General features: G+C 36.8%; 2 protein-coding genes across 2 annotated transcripts; both read left to right on the plus strand.

Annotated features, from left to right (window-relative positions):
- The first annotated feature begins 3,047 nt into the window (after positions 1-3,047).
- Positions 3,048-11,486, plus strand: LOC128515615 (IgGFc-binding protein-like). The gene is made up of 7 exons (XM_053489700.1): positions 3,048-3,120; positions 7,069-7,119; positions 8,060-8,355; positions 8,424-9,006; positions 9,351-9,544; positions 10,576-11,143; positions 11,227-11,486. The coding sequence occupies exons 1-7, from the start codon at positions 3,048-3,050 to the stop codon at positions 11,484-11,486; spliced, it is 2,025 nt and encodes a 674-aa protein (XP_053345675.1).
- A 10-nt stretch (positions 11,487-11,496) lies between these two features.
- Positions 11,497-12,692, plus strand: LOC128515557 (IgGFc-binding protein-like). The gene is made up of 2 exons (XM_053489646.1): positions 11,497-11,879; positions 12,374-12,692. The coding sequence occupies exons 1-2, from the start codon at positions 11,664-11,666 to the stop codon at positions 12,644-12,646; spliced, it is 489 nt and encodes a 162-aa protein (XP_053345621.1). The 5' UTR covers positions 11,497-11,663; the 3' UTR covers positions 12,647-12,692.
- The last annotated feature ends 1,834 nt before the right edge of the window (positions 12,693-14,526 follow it).

A 14,526-nucleotide genomic window follows, 5' to 3' on the forward strand; every position in this document is an offset into this window, starting at 1 on the left:
AGGACAAAGCCCTTTTTAGTGCTAATTGTCTTTGTATAGCGTGTCTATACAGTGAGTTTCCTTAAACTGTATGTTTCAAATGATAATACGTAGTGTAAACAGGGCCTTATATATTAGGCTTCATTCAAATTATTTTGTTTAAATTTAATCTTTTACAGATAATAATGCAATCTTTACATGATTCAAGAAGTGAGACATATGTAATCTTTCAGCAAGAATTAAGATCCTAATCCATAAGATTTTGCACAACTTTACTCATTGATTATTTTATGTCATATTCTCATTGTATTTGCAAATAAAGCCTTTCCCATTTCCTTCATGACTTTTCATGGGTTTTCTTATTCCAATTTTTTTCAATATTGTTCCAATGACATATTAGTTATTTTTTTTTAAACAAACGTTAATTATCAATTAATACAAAATCTTGTTTAAAGGACTGGCATATAGATTTACATATAGCTTGCAAAACCTTTTATGTACGTTGCCAGATATGCCTATGTTTTATTTCATAGAATGAGTGAAAAGTCAAAAATAACAATATTGAGAAAAGCCCAAATGTCTACTTTTACATGTGTAATAAATGTCATAATTCTAATTAAAAAGAGGAGGCAGTTGCTTTGTTTTCAAAATCTATTATTATTATTATTAGTAGTAGTAGTAGTATTGGTAGTAGTAGTAATGGGTGCGAAATAACTAAATGATTTATTAAAAATATTAATGAACTAGTAAAAATATTAATAACTAAATAAATAAGATCATGACTAAGACTCATATTTATTATTATTAGTATACAATGTTGGGTGTAACGCATTACAAAGTAATGAGCGTTAGAGTACTTGGATTACTTTTTTGATGTAACAAGTAATCTAACGCGTTATGTCCGCCATTTAAGTACTCAGTTAATTAGTTACTTTTTTAAAAAATGCAATCCGTTATTCAGACAATTTATGCAATCCATGAGCCTAACAGCAGTCATTCCCAATCTGTTATTGTTTGCATGTTTGTTTCATCCTACAAGCCCCGCCCCCGATAACCTGCCCCCTCTGTTATTCCTGCTGTTATACCCCTATCTCAGCTATGCGGTTTGACTATGCAAGGACTGACGCGCGGAAAGATGGAAACATAATCACAGTTTCATCCACAGGTAATCACAGTGCCAAAACTAACGGTAAATCATGATGAACCGTACTTACGGCCACCGCGCGAAACCACGTAGGTGAGATAGGGGTATTCGTAGTTAACAAATTATGGGCCAAACTTTGCTGATTGATAATGGTAGAATAATTATAAAAGTCTTGACTAAAACAACATGCATAAGTAATCACAAAAGATTTTTCATTTTCTGCAATGGAAAAGTACTCTAACTAGTTACTTTTATCAGAAAGTACCGCTGTAATGTAACTGATTACTTTTTAATGACAGTAATTTTTAAATGTAATTAATTACTTCAAAAAGTAACGTCCCCCAACACTGTTAGTATATACAGTATAGTATTTAAATAAAAACACTCGTTAAGTGGGAATGTTAGAAGATTTAGTCCATGTTTTAAAACTATATGCTAGTAGTATAAAAAACTTTAATAACTCTATTAAAAAATGTTTCATTAAACAATTTGTAACAATTATCTAAAATGGCCCTATTTTTTCCGTCAGTATTATTTTTGCATATTTGTAGGATTCCAGTTTATTATTTATCAGTGATAGAAAAAATAATACAGCATTTTATTATTTTATTACTTTACTATAAAATTTGGGTTAATGCAGCGCATGGTGCGGGGAAAGGAACCCCTGATGGAACAGGTGTTAATTACCTTGGTAATTATGAAGAGTCCAATGAATCTAGGCAACAAATTATAGAAAATAGTTTTAATGATGTCTTGGGTAGATAACTCTGACCGACTTGTCGATCAGTTTACCGTTTAAATGTGCAGATTTATGATAAAAGACAGGTCCTGGCATGGGAACAGACCCTCTTGAAGCACCCCACAAAAGACTGGGCTGAAGGTACTATTACCTCTTATCGGCATGGGAGCAGAGGTGGTTGGTAGCCCATATAACATTGAAAGGGGAAGAGCCCTGTAAAGGAGGTTGATAGTACGTTGTGTAGAAGTTCCATTCAGGGAAGGGTTCTGCTCCAAATGTTCACATCTCATGTTGCCATACATCTTAAGGTTGCCTCAAGCTCTTGGTTAGCTCTCTCTGTCTGCCTGTTTGGACTAATCATAATAACCAGTTGATAGACTGGGTGTGGCACTCATTAGTCTGCAAAATGCCCCCCAGAAGTGTGCTAAGAAGTGTGGGCCATGGTTAAAAACAATGTCGGAAGGGAGTCCATGCAGATGGAAGACATGGGGGATTATCAATTCAGCAGGTTCTTTGGCTGATGGAAGCTTTGGCAAGGGAATTAAATGGGCAGGCTTAAAGAAGCATCCATTACAGTTAGGATGCAGGTGTTGCATTCAAAGTTGGGGAGGCTGGTGATGAAATTAAGCGATGTGTGGTCTCAGAAAGCCAGCAGTTTTATTTTCACTCACTCATTTTCTATACCGCTTTATCCTGTATTCAGGGTCGCGGGGACCTAGAGCCTATCCCAGGAGACTTAGGGCACGAGACAGGGTACACCCTGGACAGGGTGCCAATCCATCGCAGGGTACACACACTCACACACTACAGGCAATTTGGGAACGGATGCAGAGGATAGGGTTAGATGGAGGCAGATGATTCGCTGTGGCGACCCCTGAAAGGGAACAGCTGAAAGACAAAAAAGAATTAACCTTACCTACATGTCTTTGGAATGTGGAAGGAAACTGGAGTACCCAGAAGAAACCCATCAAGCACGGGGAGAACATGCAAACTCCATGCACACAGAGACGGGAATCGAGCCTAGCCAGGAATCGAACCCGGAGCAAGGTGACAGTGCTAACCACTACACCACCGTGCCGCCCGGGATTTTTATTACTAGACTTAATTCTGACACAGGTGTCACAGGCTGCCACAAAACCCTGAACCCCATCTTTCATAGAGGGCCACCAGAATGGTTGTTGGAGAATGGATAGGGTGCGGCGTCTCGGGCTCTATGTCCCCACTGCAACATTTGAGGTGGAACAGCTGCCACTCAATGGTACGTGGGTTGATGTTGGCAAACCCCAGGATGGGATCATCTCGAGGTGGGTATGGGACAGTCTATTACAGCTGTTAACTTGTATGGCTCCATTTGTAGGCTGGAGGGACAATAATGAAAAAAAGAAGAAAAAAGCATAAAATTAATTTCAACTTTAGATCTGACAAAAGGATACTGGCAGGTTGCCCTCACGGCCAAAGGGCAGGTTGTCCTCATCATACTGCGCCGCCACCGTACATATGTGGCTTCCTACCTAGATGATGTAGTAATTTACTCGTAACCCTGCCACTTAAAGCAGATGCCTCATACAATTCGAAAGCTCCATGCGTGGCTGGAAGAGGAGAAACATGGAGTGCGTGTTTAGCACCAAAAACAGCTCCCCTAACAATAAGAAGTGGGGCCCCTTAACTTACCATGGCCGGCAGTCTGTTGAAAAGAGAATACTGTACAAATGACTCTTCAGGTGGGTAGTGCCAGAAAGAAGATCAAATGGCCTGTGTGGTGGCGAGAAGAAAGCATGTGTCTTGGTGAACTGAGATGGTCTGAGATCATTGTATTCAAATGAGACATTAGAGAGGTTAGGTTAACTCTTCCGAGGTAATAGGGTACCATGTCCAGCTGAATGGAGGCATGAAGACAGACAGATGGGGCTCCAGTCAAGGATAGTGTCCTTTGTTCAATCAATGTGAGGATTATGTCTTATTAGCCAAGGAGAGCAAAGTACAACAGGGGAATCACCTCTGTGATCAAAAAAAAGATCCACATGATTGCCTGAGATGGGGGCATGTAGCAAGTGATATGATGTACGATACTTCCGTCGCAGGCATGGACTGGTAGGGGATTGGAAGGAATTCTTAAATCCTTTTCAGTAGTGGCACAGATCAAGTTTTGAGCAGCTCCAGAGTCAATGAGGGCCTTGAGTGGAGGGCCTTGTTGTTGTAAATGAGGGATGGACTGGGAGGTTATTTGATGACTCCCAGGTTCATAAGATGGCCTTTTTATTTTAGCAGAGGCAGAAGTTGCCTACCTGGCTGAAGTAAAAGAAGGCCTTTTAGTCAAGATGATGCTGGTATTCCTTAGAAGAGATTTGAGCCCTGGTGAATCTGCATTGGCTCAAAAAGAGGTTCTGTAGTTTGTGGGGGGATGGTTGGTCTTGTTTAGTGAGGTCATTTAGATCTGAAGGATCTTCCCTGCGTTGAAAAGTACATTCAAAAACACAGAGGATGGTCAAAGACTATCCTCATCTCGCTAGTGAAGGTGTTGTAGTTAGTGTGGCAAGGATTGTCGGCATCCCATAGTGCTGTTCTCCACTCACATGCTCTTAAAGAGAGGAGGGTGATACTGTACGCTACTTTCGAGCATTCAGTGGAAAATGTAAAGGCTTGTAACTCAACATAGTGAACACAGGTTCTTAATCATATGTGTAAACGAGGAGCAGGCAAAGTTCTTGGACAGCAGGAGGCGGAGGTAGAAATGAAACTGGGGGTGATGTGACCTGAAGCTGTTCAACCTGAAAATCAAAGCACTGAGGGTGTCCACCATTAATTTCATGTTCTGATTGACCTGCTGAATCTCCCCCTGGTGTGCGCCCACAATCCCCGAGAAAAAGAAGAATCTTTGGCTCAGTTGTGATCACTTGTCACTTGGCAGGCAAAATGTTTACATACAGTACTTGTATATCAATATTTCGCTCTTTTAAGAAGTTAAAATTTATTTAAAAATTTTGCTCGGCTTAAAAATGCTTGCAGACCAACTTACTCGCAATCCGAGGTTCCACTGTATTTTCAGAGATTCATTGTAGGACGTGTCGACCATGCAGATAATGCTCCTCCAGAAAATGAGGAAAGATCAAAATGTCATCTAGATATGAGAAAACAAAGATATTTAATTAGAAAATCTCTCAGGACATCATTAACCAAGTTTGAAAAATATCCGGTGCATCAGTCAGCCCAAAAGCAACCATTAGGTACTCGCGCCCCAAGCAGAGTGCCCTGTGCTTCTATGGCTGTCCTAAGTTGTCCATGGTCCATGCTGGCTGAATTATTCTGTCAGGCACCCACTGAGTTGGGCAGGCTGGGAGGACCCAAAAGCCGACACACCACGCAGAAATAAACATTTTAATAGCTTTAATGATGAAAGCGGTGAGTATCAGGAAAGAAAAGTTTGAGCAGTTTTTAGTTTCAAGAGCAACCAGGTGTTTGCTTGATGAAAAGTCTCATACTGTAGATACTGTAATTAAAAAGGGAAAGATCAAGGTTTATGAACTTAAAGCCGTGTGCAGTGACCGATGCGTAGAATGGAAGTGATTGTTAGTGAAGGTGCTAAAAATCAAAGTTTTAACTCAAAAGATTGTACAGTGTCCAACGGGCAGAATAAAAGCAATTGTGAGTGGATGCACTAAGGTTCAAAGTTTTAAATCCAAAGCGTGTGCGGTGTCCAACATTCACAATAAAAAACTGTTGTGAACAGAAGCGCTGAAGATCAAAGTTTTGAGTTCAGAAACACATAGTTCAGAATTAAACTGAAACTTGGATTCAAGGATTCAAAGCATGAAACATGAAAGCTAGATTCATGATTCTTGAGATTCCTTGACAAGCTATGCATGAAGGAACGAAATATTCCGGCAAAGGAATAAAAGTCAACGCCAGTCTTTTAAAAAAGATTGTGGCTGATAGGCACAATTTTGGGCATAAATAATATTTTTAAATGTATTTGAATTTGTCACAAAAATATTTTTTTATTTGTATGCATTTCAAATAAAAAGCAAAGTTAGAGCACTTTGGCTTGGAAAATGATTATTATAGTGTTTTCTCAGATATATAACCAATTGGCAATCTAACACATTTTTTAACGGGTGTAATAAAGCAGGAAAAACACTAAAATCTAAAATCATTTTATTTACATTGTATGCTGTATGTCCTTATTAATGCTGTAATTTTTATATAAAGTAGAATCATCTTAATATTTAATATTGTCCTGAGTTATCAGCCTACTGTATCTTATACAAATGCCCCACCTTTCTCAACAAGTGCAATCAAATCTACTTGAGAAAAAATAACACTACAGATAATTTATTATAGATTACATAAAGTGATCTTATAAGTGCACACATGGCTCATACAATGAGGCAGGTAGGGCATTATTTACAGTACAGCTTGGCCCAAAGGTCTGGATCCATTAAGCAAATGCTCAAATTGATGGTCTCTGACTTAATACAAAAACACTGAACATTTCTCAAAGTTTTAGAACAACAAGTTCCATGCAGAGGTGATTTACTGCTTTAGTGCTGTTATTGTTCTGGGCTGATTTAGAAAAATACTGACCTCAGATGACTCCAGTTAAAAAAGTAGAGTGGTGTTACTTCTGATTCAACTCCATCTTCTGTTGTGAGTTTTAAAGCCATCTTAACCTAAAAAGAAAACTTCTGGTATAATTTTTTATATATACAGTGAAACTGCTGGACAGATAATAATCTACTCAGTCTATTAAAGTGGATGAGGTTATTTTGCTCCTTTTTATATTATACTCATGTATAAAATAAGTGTTTGCACATATTTTTTTTTTATACCCTACCATACAGTACCTAAAAGTTATTTATATACTGCACTTGACATTTATCAAGATTAACTTAGTAAACATGAAAACGCGGTCTGTTCACAGAAAAATGGCGCATGATGGATTAACTATTGACTGGTCACATGTAAGATGCCAAATGTGTACATGCAGTGTTACTCCTCAGATTTGATTGGCTCCTGATTCAGTCGTCCAGGACAATTTAGGGCGGCTTGACCTGACCCTCAACCAACTGCAAGACAAGAGCAGGTCCGGTACGTACAATTACTTTAGTTACAATCATTAAATGATTAATAAAAATATCTAAGAATTGTGCAAACTATATGATTTTCAAAATCTTTCATAACCTGTGACCGAAGCAACTGTTTCCCACAGGCCTAAAGATGAAAGCAGCTCATTGTGCCATTGCTTTTCTGCTTGTCATTGGTAAGTTCTAACAAAAAAACAATACAATTTTGTTAAAAATGTACATTTGGAAATGTACACTACCAGTCAAAAATTTGGACGCACCTTCTAATTCCATGTTCTTTTCTGATTTTGAAATCTTTCTACATTATAAAAAATACTGAAGATATTGAGATGTGTCTGCTACTTATGCTCTGTAGAGCCTTCAGAACGGCTCCAATCTAAGGTGATGTTAATTGTTAATTTTTGCAGCTGGTAACTTTAAATGAGCTTCTCCTCTGCAGCAGAAATAAGTTTTGGTCTTGCTTTTGGTCTTGCAGAGATGGTCTTCATGAGAGCTAGTTTCATTCTGGTGCTTAATGGGTTTTGCAAATGCACTTGACAATACTGTTCTTGCAAGGACTAGTCCAGAACAGCTGACTTTTGTATGTTACTTTATGTATGTTTGTATGTTAGTTTGTAAATCTACAGTATTGTACATGTTCAGTACACACACATGAAATATGAATTAGAAGGTGTGTCCAAACTTTTGACTGGTACTGTACCTTTAGCAAAGCCTAAAAAGCATTGTAATCATATATGTTTATGTTTTACTACATGTATGTACCCAGCAGGATCTGTAATGTTGTCATAATGTTGTGATTAGGTTGCAATATCAGTACAAAGAATACACAAAATTGTTAAAATATTAGATATGAAAGTTGTAATATTGTTGATCCAATAGTGGTTTTAGTACTGAAACAAACAAAGTTTTGCATAAGATTTTCAAATGTAAGCGTTGTATTCGTAAGTTCAATTCGCAATATTATGATGGAGTCATTAGTTTAACGTTATCCCAATGTCATGTCCCATTCAATGTCCTGTTGCCAAAGCAATGCTGCCCCAACATTTCAACAACGAAAAGTTCATGCTGAATAATTTAAACTATATAATTTACATGATTAGTTTCTCTTGTTTTCAGAATTTTGGCAACCAAGGGTTGACGCAGAAAATGCCCCTCCCGCTCAAGTGGGCACCTGTTTGGTTATGGGTGACCCACATTACAGCACGTTTGATGGAAGTTACTACAACTTCATGGGAAACTGCTCCTACGTCATTGCCAAAAACTGCCATGTAGATCATCAACATCCAGCATTTCAGATTAACACCAAGAACGAACGCAAGGGCAATACACAATACACACTCATATCAACCATCACTATTTCAGTGTATGGCACCACAATTACTTTTAACCGCCTTAAGAAAGGGCTCGTAAAGGTATGAGGGGCTCGTAAAGGTTGAATTGTTTTGTATTTAAACTAAAATTATGTTTTTTTTTTTTTCAGATTAATGCTTCACTTTGCAACTTTCCAGTCTCTTTGAACAACGGTCGTGTGAAACTCACATCAAACAGCCTCTCAGCTACCATGAAGACTGACTTTGGCCTGTCAGTTCAGTATGACTGGAATCAATACCTGATAGTCACCATCCCAATAAGCTTTCAAGGAAAAATGTGCGGTATGTGCGGGAACTTCAACGGGAAGAAAGAAGATGACCTTACTACTCCCAGTGGCAGTGTAGCAAGCAGTATTCAAGAGCTGGGAAGGAGCTGGAGAGTACCACAACTTCCAGGAGAAGCTTTTTGTCAGGATGAGTGTCCAGGGCAGTGTCCGAGTTGTGAGGGAGCTTCATGGTTCACCCGCATGAATGCAAAGCTTAGCTGTGACTTTGTCACATTTCTCACAAAAGGACCTTTGCATGAATGCAAGAGTGTCATCAACCCCGATGTCTTCTATGACAACTGTCTGTATGACTACTGCTCTGGCAAAGATGTCAGCAATTTCTTATGTCACGCTGCGCAGATTTACACTGATGCCTGTCAACAAGCTGGTATACATGTTTACAACTGGAGAGGCCTCATTAGGTGCCGTAAGTATCCGTTTAAGAAAGAATGTGGAAGTAAATGCATTATACGGAAGCCCAGGACAGCATGGGTGACCCACCCAATTCAAACAGTTTAAAATGAATTGTAATGGAACTATATTAATTTATAAGCTTTTGAATGTTAATCAGAGGTCCTACAACGGTTACAAAAATAATGTCATATTAGGTCAAAATGATAACATTAGCCAGGTGCATAGCCAAGCATATTCTCTTGAGCAATAGCTTAAAAAAATATTTGTTCTGACCACTTTTTTATGTATTTATTTTTTACCTACATAAAATGCATAACATGATATAAACCTTTTCTTCTTTGTCTTTTTTTTATTAAGCTAACCCTGCATGCCCAGCAAACAGTCACTATGAGTCGTGTGCCTGTCCTGCTACCTGTGAGAATCGCACTCCATCTCCTGAATGCAAAGCAAACTGTGTAGAGGCTTGCGTTTGTAACGCTGGATACTTTTGGAGTGGAAACAAGTGTGTCCCAAAGGACCAGTGTGGCTGTGTGTACGAAAATGATGGTCATGTGCGTTACCTAAGGGCTGGAGAAACCATCTGGGGTAATGATGAGTGCACCAAAAAATGCACCTGCAACCCAAGAAATGGTCAGGTCCAATGTGTAGACACAAGTTGTCCAATTGGAACCGCATGCAGTGTCGTTAAAGGAATCCAAGACTGCCACAAAATTCCAACTGGCACCTGTAATATCTATGGAGATCCTCATTACAACACATTTGACAACAGCACCTATGACTTCCAGGGTACTTGTACTTATACTGCTACTCAGGGCTGCCACCTGGAGGGAACAAACCTCACTCCGTTTTCAGTCGTGGTAGAGAACGAAAGATGGAATGAAATCCAACAAACTCCAAATGTTTCCATGGCCAAGATGGTTGTTGTGGAGGTGTATAACATGACTTTAATTCTGCGAAGAAATCAGTTACATCAAGTCACGGTTAGTACAATCTTCATTGCATTTGTTTTATATATAATTTCTTAATAAGATTTTAGGAAAATCAATCCTGTAAACCATCCTGTCAAACTTATCAAATTACTATATCAATCATTTATGCATTTTAAATAGCAACAAATCTTTAAATCACAGTATTATCTTAAATAAAAGTAGTCTGTAGCAGTGATTTCTTAACTCATCACTGCTTTTCATGAGTTTTAACAGTTAAGCAACACTGGGTTATAAGCATATGTACCACTGTAGACACTAAATGTTTGTCGAACACCTCATTTCCCCTTTACGCTTAAGATATCCTCCACACTTTTGGAAGGGTTTTCAATTAGGCTTTAAAGAATAGCTGATGGGATTTGTGATCATGCAGTTAGAAGAGCATTTGTGAAATAAGACACTGATGTTGAGTATAAAGACCTGGAGGTACAGTTGGTATTGTGGTTCATTCCAAAAGGTTTTAATTTTAGGCACTCATTCAGGGCACTTGAGCTCTGAGCTTGAGAAAATAATAAACATATTTAATAACTTTTATTTTAAAAAGCTGTAATGTAATGTATAAGTAGATCATGATGTATTTCTACTGGCATTTCCAGATTAATGGTATCCCAACCAACATCCCTGTAAATCTCAATGAAGGTCAAGTGATCATTCATCAGCAGGGTGTTTTTAATGTGATCATTACCAACTTTGGTCTACGAGTGGCCTTCGATATGGTTTATCATGTTATCATCACAGTACCTGGGACATACGCAGGAAAGACCTGTGGCATGTGTGGAAACTTTAACGGTAATAAGAACGATGATTTGTTGTTGCCAAATGGAGAAGAAACCAAAGATTTAAAAACATTTGGAGCGGCTTGGAAAGTGGCTGTCCCTGGAGTTGTGTGTGATGATGGCTGCAGCGGTGATTTTTGTCCAAAATGCCCTCAAAATGAAAAACATGTATTTGAAAAGGACTGCAGTATTATTACCGACCCTAACGGTCCATTTGCTGCATGTCACAAAGTAATCGTCCCTGACTCCTACTTCAGAGATTGTGTTTATGATGTCTGCATGACTGAGGGAGACGAACATATGCTGTGCCACAGCATCGCTGCGTACATGAGTGACTGCCAGAACTTTGGCGTCCCGATTAAAAACTGGAGAACCTCAACATTCTGTCGTATGTGCAACATTAATTTTATATGATTTTCAGTTGTAAACGTATTCCCTGATGCTGCTTAGCGTGTCTCTCCTCTTTTGCAGCCTTATCATGTCCACCAAACACTGTCTACGAAATCTGTGCGAAGGCATGTAATGCACCTTGTCCTGGCCTTACTGGTGTAATGACGTGTAATATCCAGACCTGTCTTGAAGGCTGCATGTGTAAACCTGGATTCTTTAACAATGGGACTGGATGCGTTACAGCAGATCAGTGTGGCTGTTATGACAATGGACACACCTATAAAGTAAATAAAAATACAACTCTGACATCAATAATTGCAAGTAAGCACAATGCAATGTAATTGTAGTTACCAACACTTTTACATTTGTAGCTCCATGAGACCGTCATCACTGAGAACTGTCAAGAACGCTTGACCTGTCTACCAGCCGGCAAAATAGAACGGCAAAAAATTAGTTGTGAAAGTAGTGAAGTCTGCACCACTAAAAATGGTGTTCGTGGATGCTACCCAAGGCAGTGCATGGTGGAGGCTGGCGGCTCCTTTAGCCTTTTTAGTGGAGAAACCTGGAACATCACGTCTATAGGAGCCTATGAGTTGGTGAAAGCCTGTGATGGTGCTCTTGAAGAGGAATGGTTCCGAGTGGTGGTGGAGTTTGGAAGCCAGAACAGTGTTGTGGCTGTGTACGTCTACTTTGAAGAAGTCTTCATTACGGTCACCAACAATCAGTCCACTTGGGTAGGTTTCCTAGTTAAATTATAATTTTTACTTGTACAGCCTTGTATTGAACATTCTCCTATTCAAACAGTAGTAACATCTAATATAATTATAATCACATATAATAAACAACACACTATACACTAATGAAAGATATATAAATTGTCAAGTAAGGGCAATTCTACAAGACTCTTTGTTCTTTGCAAGTTCTTTATTTCTAAACTTAATTTTTTTCACAATCTGTGTGAGTATGTTTTTTCAATTTAACAAAGTAATGTGATTTACTGATACACAGAAGGAAGTGGGCAATATTTTCTAGAAAAAATAACAAAATTTAATAAAAAATTTAAATAAAAGTTTTTATGCACATTATTTATTTATTTATTTTTAACTGTGAATATTTTTTATGCTTTGTAAAAGATTCTTCAGCAGGCTCATAACTACTCCCAATTAGTATTGATAATTCATTTTAATGAAACATTGAATATTTAAAAAATATTTCAATTGTTTTTCAGATCAATGGAAAGCTTCTCACTCTGCCACAGAAGCTGAAGAATGAAGTGATGGTTGAATTGGTTGAAGATTCACTCACTATTGAAAAGAAGGGTATCCTGAGAGTGTCTTTCAGTCTTTCACTTGGGCTTAAAGTGAGTGTGAGTGATGGCATGGCGCCGAAGGTGTGTGGAGCCTGTGGAAGTGACGACAAAATATTTGTTCTCCAGCGTCAAAGCATTCAAAAATTCATGGCCAAATGGAGAGCACTTGACTTTCCAAGTTCCCTTTGTTAAATACGCTTGATATAATGACATGGGCATATCTGCATATTGGAATTGTGTTTTTAGTCAATGGATTTAAAAAATAAATGAAGAAAATTAGTAAGGCCCTGATAACAACTAGTATAAAGGATCAAGATGTTTCAAGTAATTTAACATCAATATAAAGGCAAACCCAACAGCATAAAATAACGAAATGACCTCAAACAAATATAATGAATCATTGGATAGAGACTGCATGCTATTTCCTGCTTTAATGAACTTTGCATAGTGCAACAGTTAACATTCTTAATGCTGATTTTGCTTATTAATGAAGCGCCACATGAAGTTCTAAACATAGGACATTTTGTGTAGTCTGTTGTCAAAGCCCTTTTTAATGCTAACTGTTTTTGTACAGCCAGTCTATCCATTTAGTGTCGATAAACTGTATGTTTTAAATGATAATGCATACAGTACACAGGGCCTTATATTAAGCTTTATTCTAATTATTTTGTTAAAATTGAATGATTTACGGATAATAATAAGATAAGAGGAACTTTATTTATCCTGAGGGAAATTATTTTGTCACAAACATGCAATGCAGCCAAGGAACAAGAAAAGTAAAAATATACAGTAAGTTATAATAATAATAATAATAATAACAGTATACATAAGTACAGTAAATAGTAATAACAACAGTAGAATTGTGCAAATAGATAAAAAATTAAATACAATAAAATACAGTAATATAACTATTGTTGCAAGTGGTTCTGAAAAGTGACAGTGCAAAATGAATAAAGAGAGAGTACTGTAAAGTATGTAATAGTGGGATGAAACAAACATTCAATGACATACATATGTGTAATATTGCAGAATTTGACTAAGGACGAAGTAACATTAGTATTAATTTTATTATCAATCCTGAGAAATCACCTACAGAGCAGTGAAGAGTTGTACAGCCTCATTTCCACAGGTAGGAAAGATTTCCTGTGACAGTCAGTCTTTACATATTTTAAGATGTGAGACAAATAGTAATCTTTTAGCAATAATAAAGATCCATAAGATTTTGCACAATTTTACTTAGTGGTTACATTATTTTCGGTACTGATGCCATATTTTCATTATATTTCTGAATAAAGCCTTTTACATCTTCTCCGTGAGTTGCATTTCTTATTGTGATCTTTTTAATATTATTCCAGTGACATAATAAATAAAGAATGTATGTTGAAAAAAATATATCATTTAATACGTTACATATTTTGTTTAAAGGACTGGCATATATTGTAGATTTAGACTTGCCAGCTATGCATAGGTTTTATTATTATGCATTAGTATAATCTAAGTTGTCTATTATTAATTGTGTAAGAAAAATAATTGTGGTATTTTTTTTTTTTAGAAAGAGCAGAATTTCATTGCTTTAAATACAATAATAATAATAATAATAATAATAATAATAATAATAATAATAATAATAGGTGCAAAATAACTAAATATAAAAATATAAAAAAATAATAAGATAATTACTAGGACTCATTATATTTAGTATTATTAGTAGTTTATGTAGTATTTAAATAACAATGTTGGTTTGACATTAGTCTTTTCAGATAGATAAATAGATAGATAGATTGTTGTTAGACGTTGTTTCCCCATTACAATGAAATTCTTTCTTTTTTGTCCCTCAATGAATGCTGCTAAAAAAAGTTAACAAAATAATTTTTTTTTGCATAAAATAGAATAAATAAAAGATATGTATAAATAAAATAAGTAAAAAAAAGGATATATATCAAACATAGAATTAAAAGCAAAATATAAAAATATGAAAAAAGTATGAAATGAGTATCAAAATATATAAAAATAAATAAATAATATATAATTAAACAGTATGTAGTGTGCAAATTACGTACAGTAAATGTATG

The sequence above is a fragment of the Clarias gariepinus genome, chromosome 28, assembly GCF_024256425.1.
Source record: "Clarias gariepinus isolate MV-2021 ecotype Netherlands chromosome 28, CGAR_prim_01v2, whole genome shotgun sequence".
NCBI classification, from domain to species: domain Eukaryota; kingdom Metazoa; phylum Chordata; class Actinopteri; order Siluriformes; family Clariidae; genus Clarias; species Clarias gariepinus.

Coding starts and splice junctions, on each gene's coding strand:
- LOC128515615 (XM_053489700.1), top strand. CDS start 3,048: ATGGATAGGGTGCGGCGTCTCGGGCTCTATGTCCCCACTGCAACATTT. Junction 9,545..10,575: donor TGTACGAAAATGATGGTCAT/GTGCGTTACCTA, acceptor TGGCATTTCCAG/ATTAATGGTATCCCAACCAA. Junction 11,144..11,226: donor GAGAACCTCAACATTCTGTC/GTATGTGCAACA, acceptor CCTCTTTTGCAG/CCTTATCATGTCCACCAAAC.
- LOC128515557 (XM_053489646.1), top strand. CDS start 11,664: ATGGTGGAGGCTGGCGGCTCCTTTAGCCTTTTTAGTGGAGAAACCTGG. Junction 11,880..12,373: donor CCAACAATCAGTCCACTTGG/GTAGGTTTCCTA, acceptor ATTGTTTTTCAG/ATCAATGGAAAGCTTCTCAC.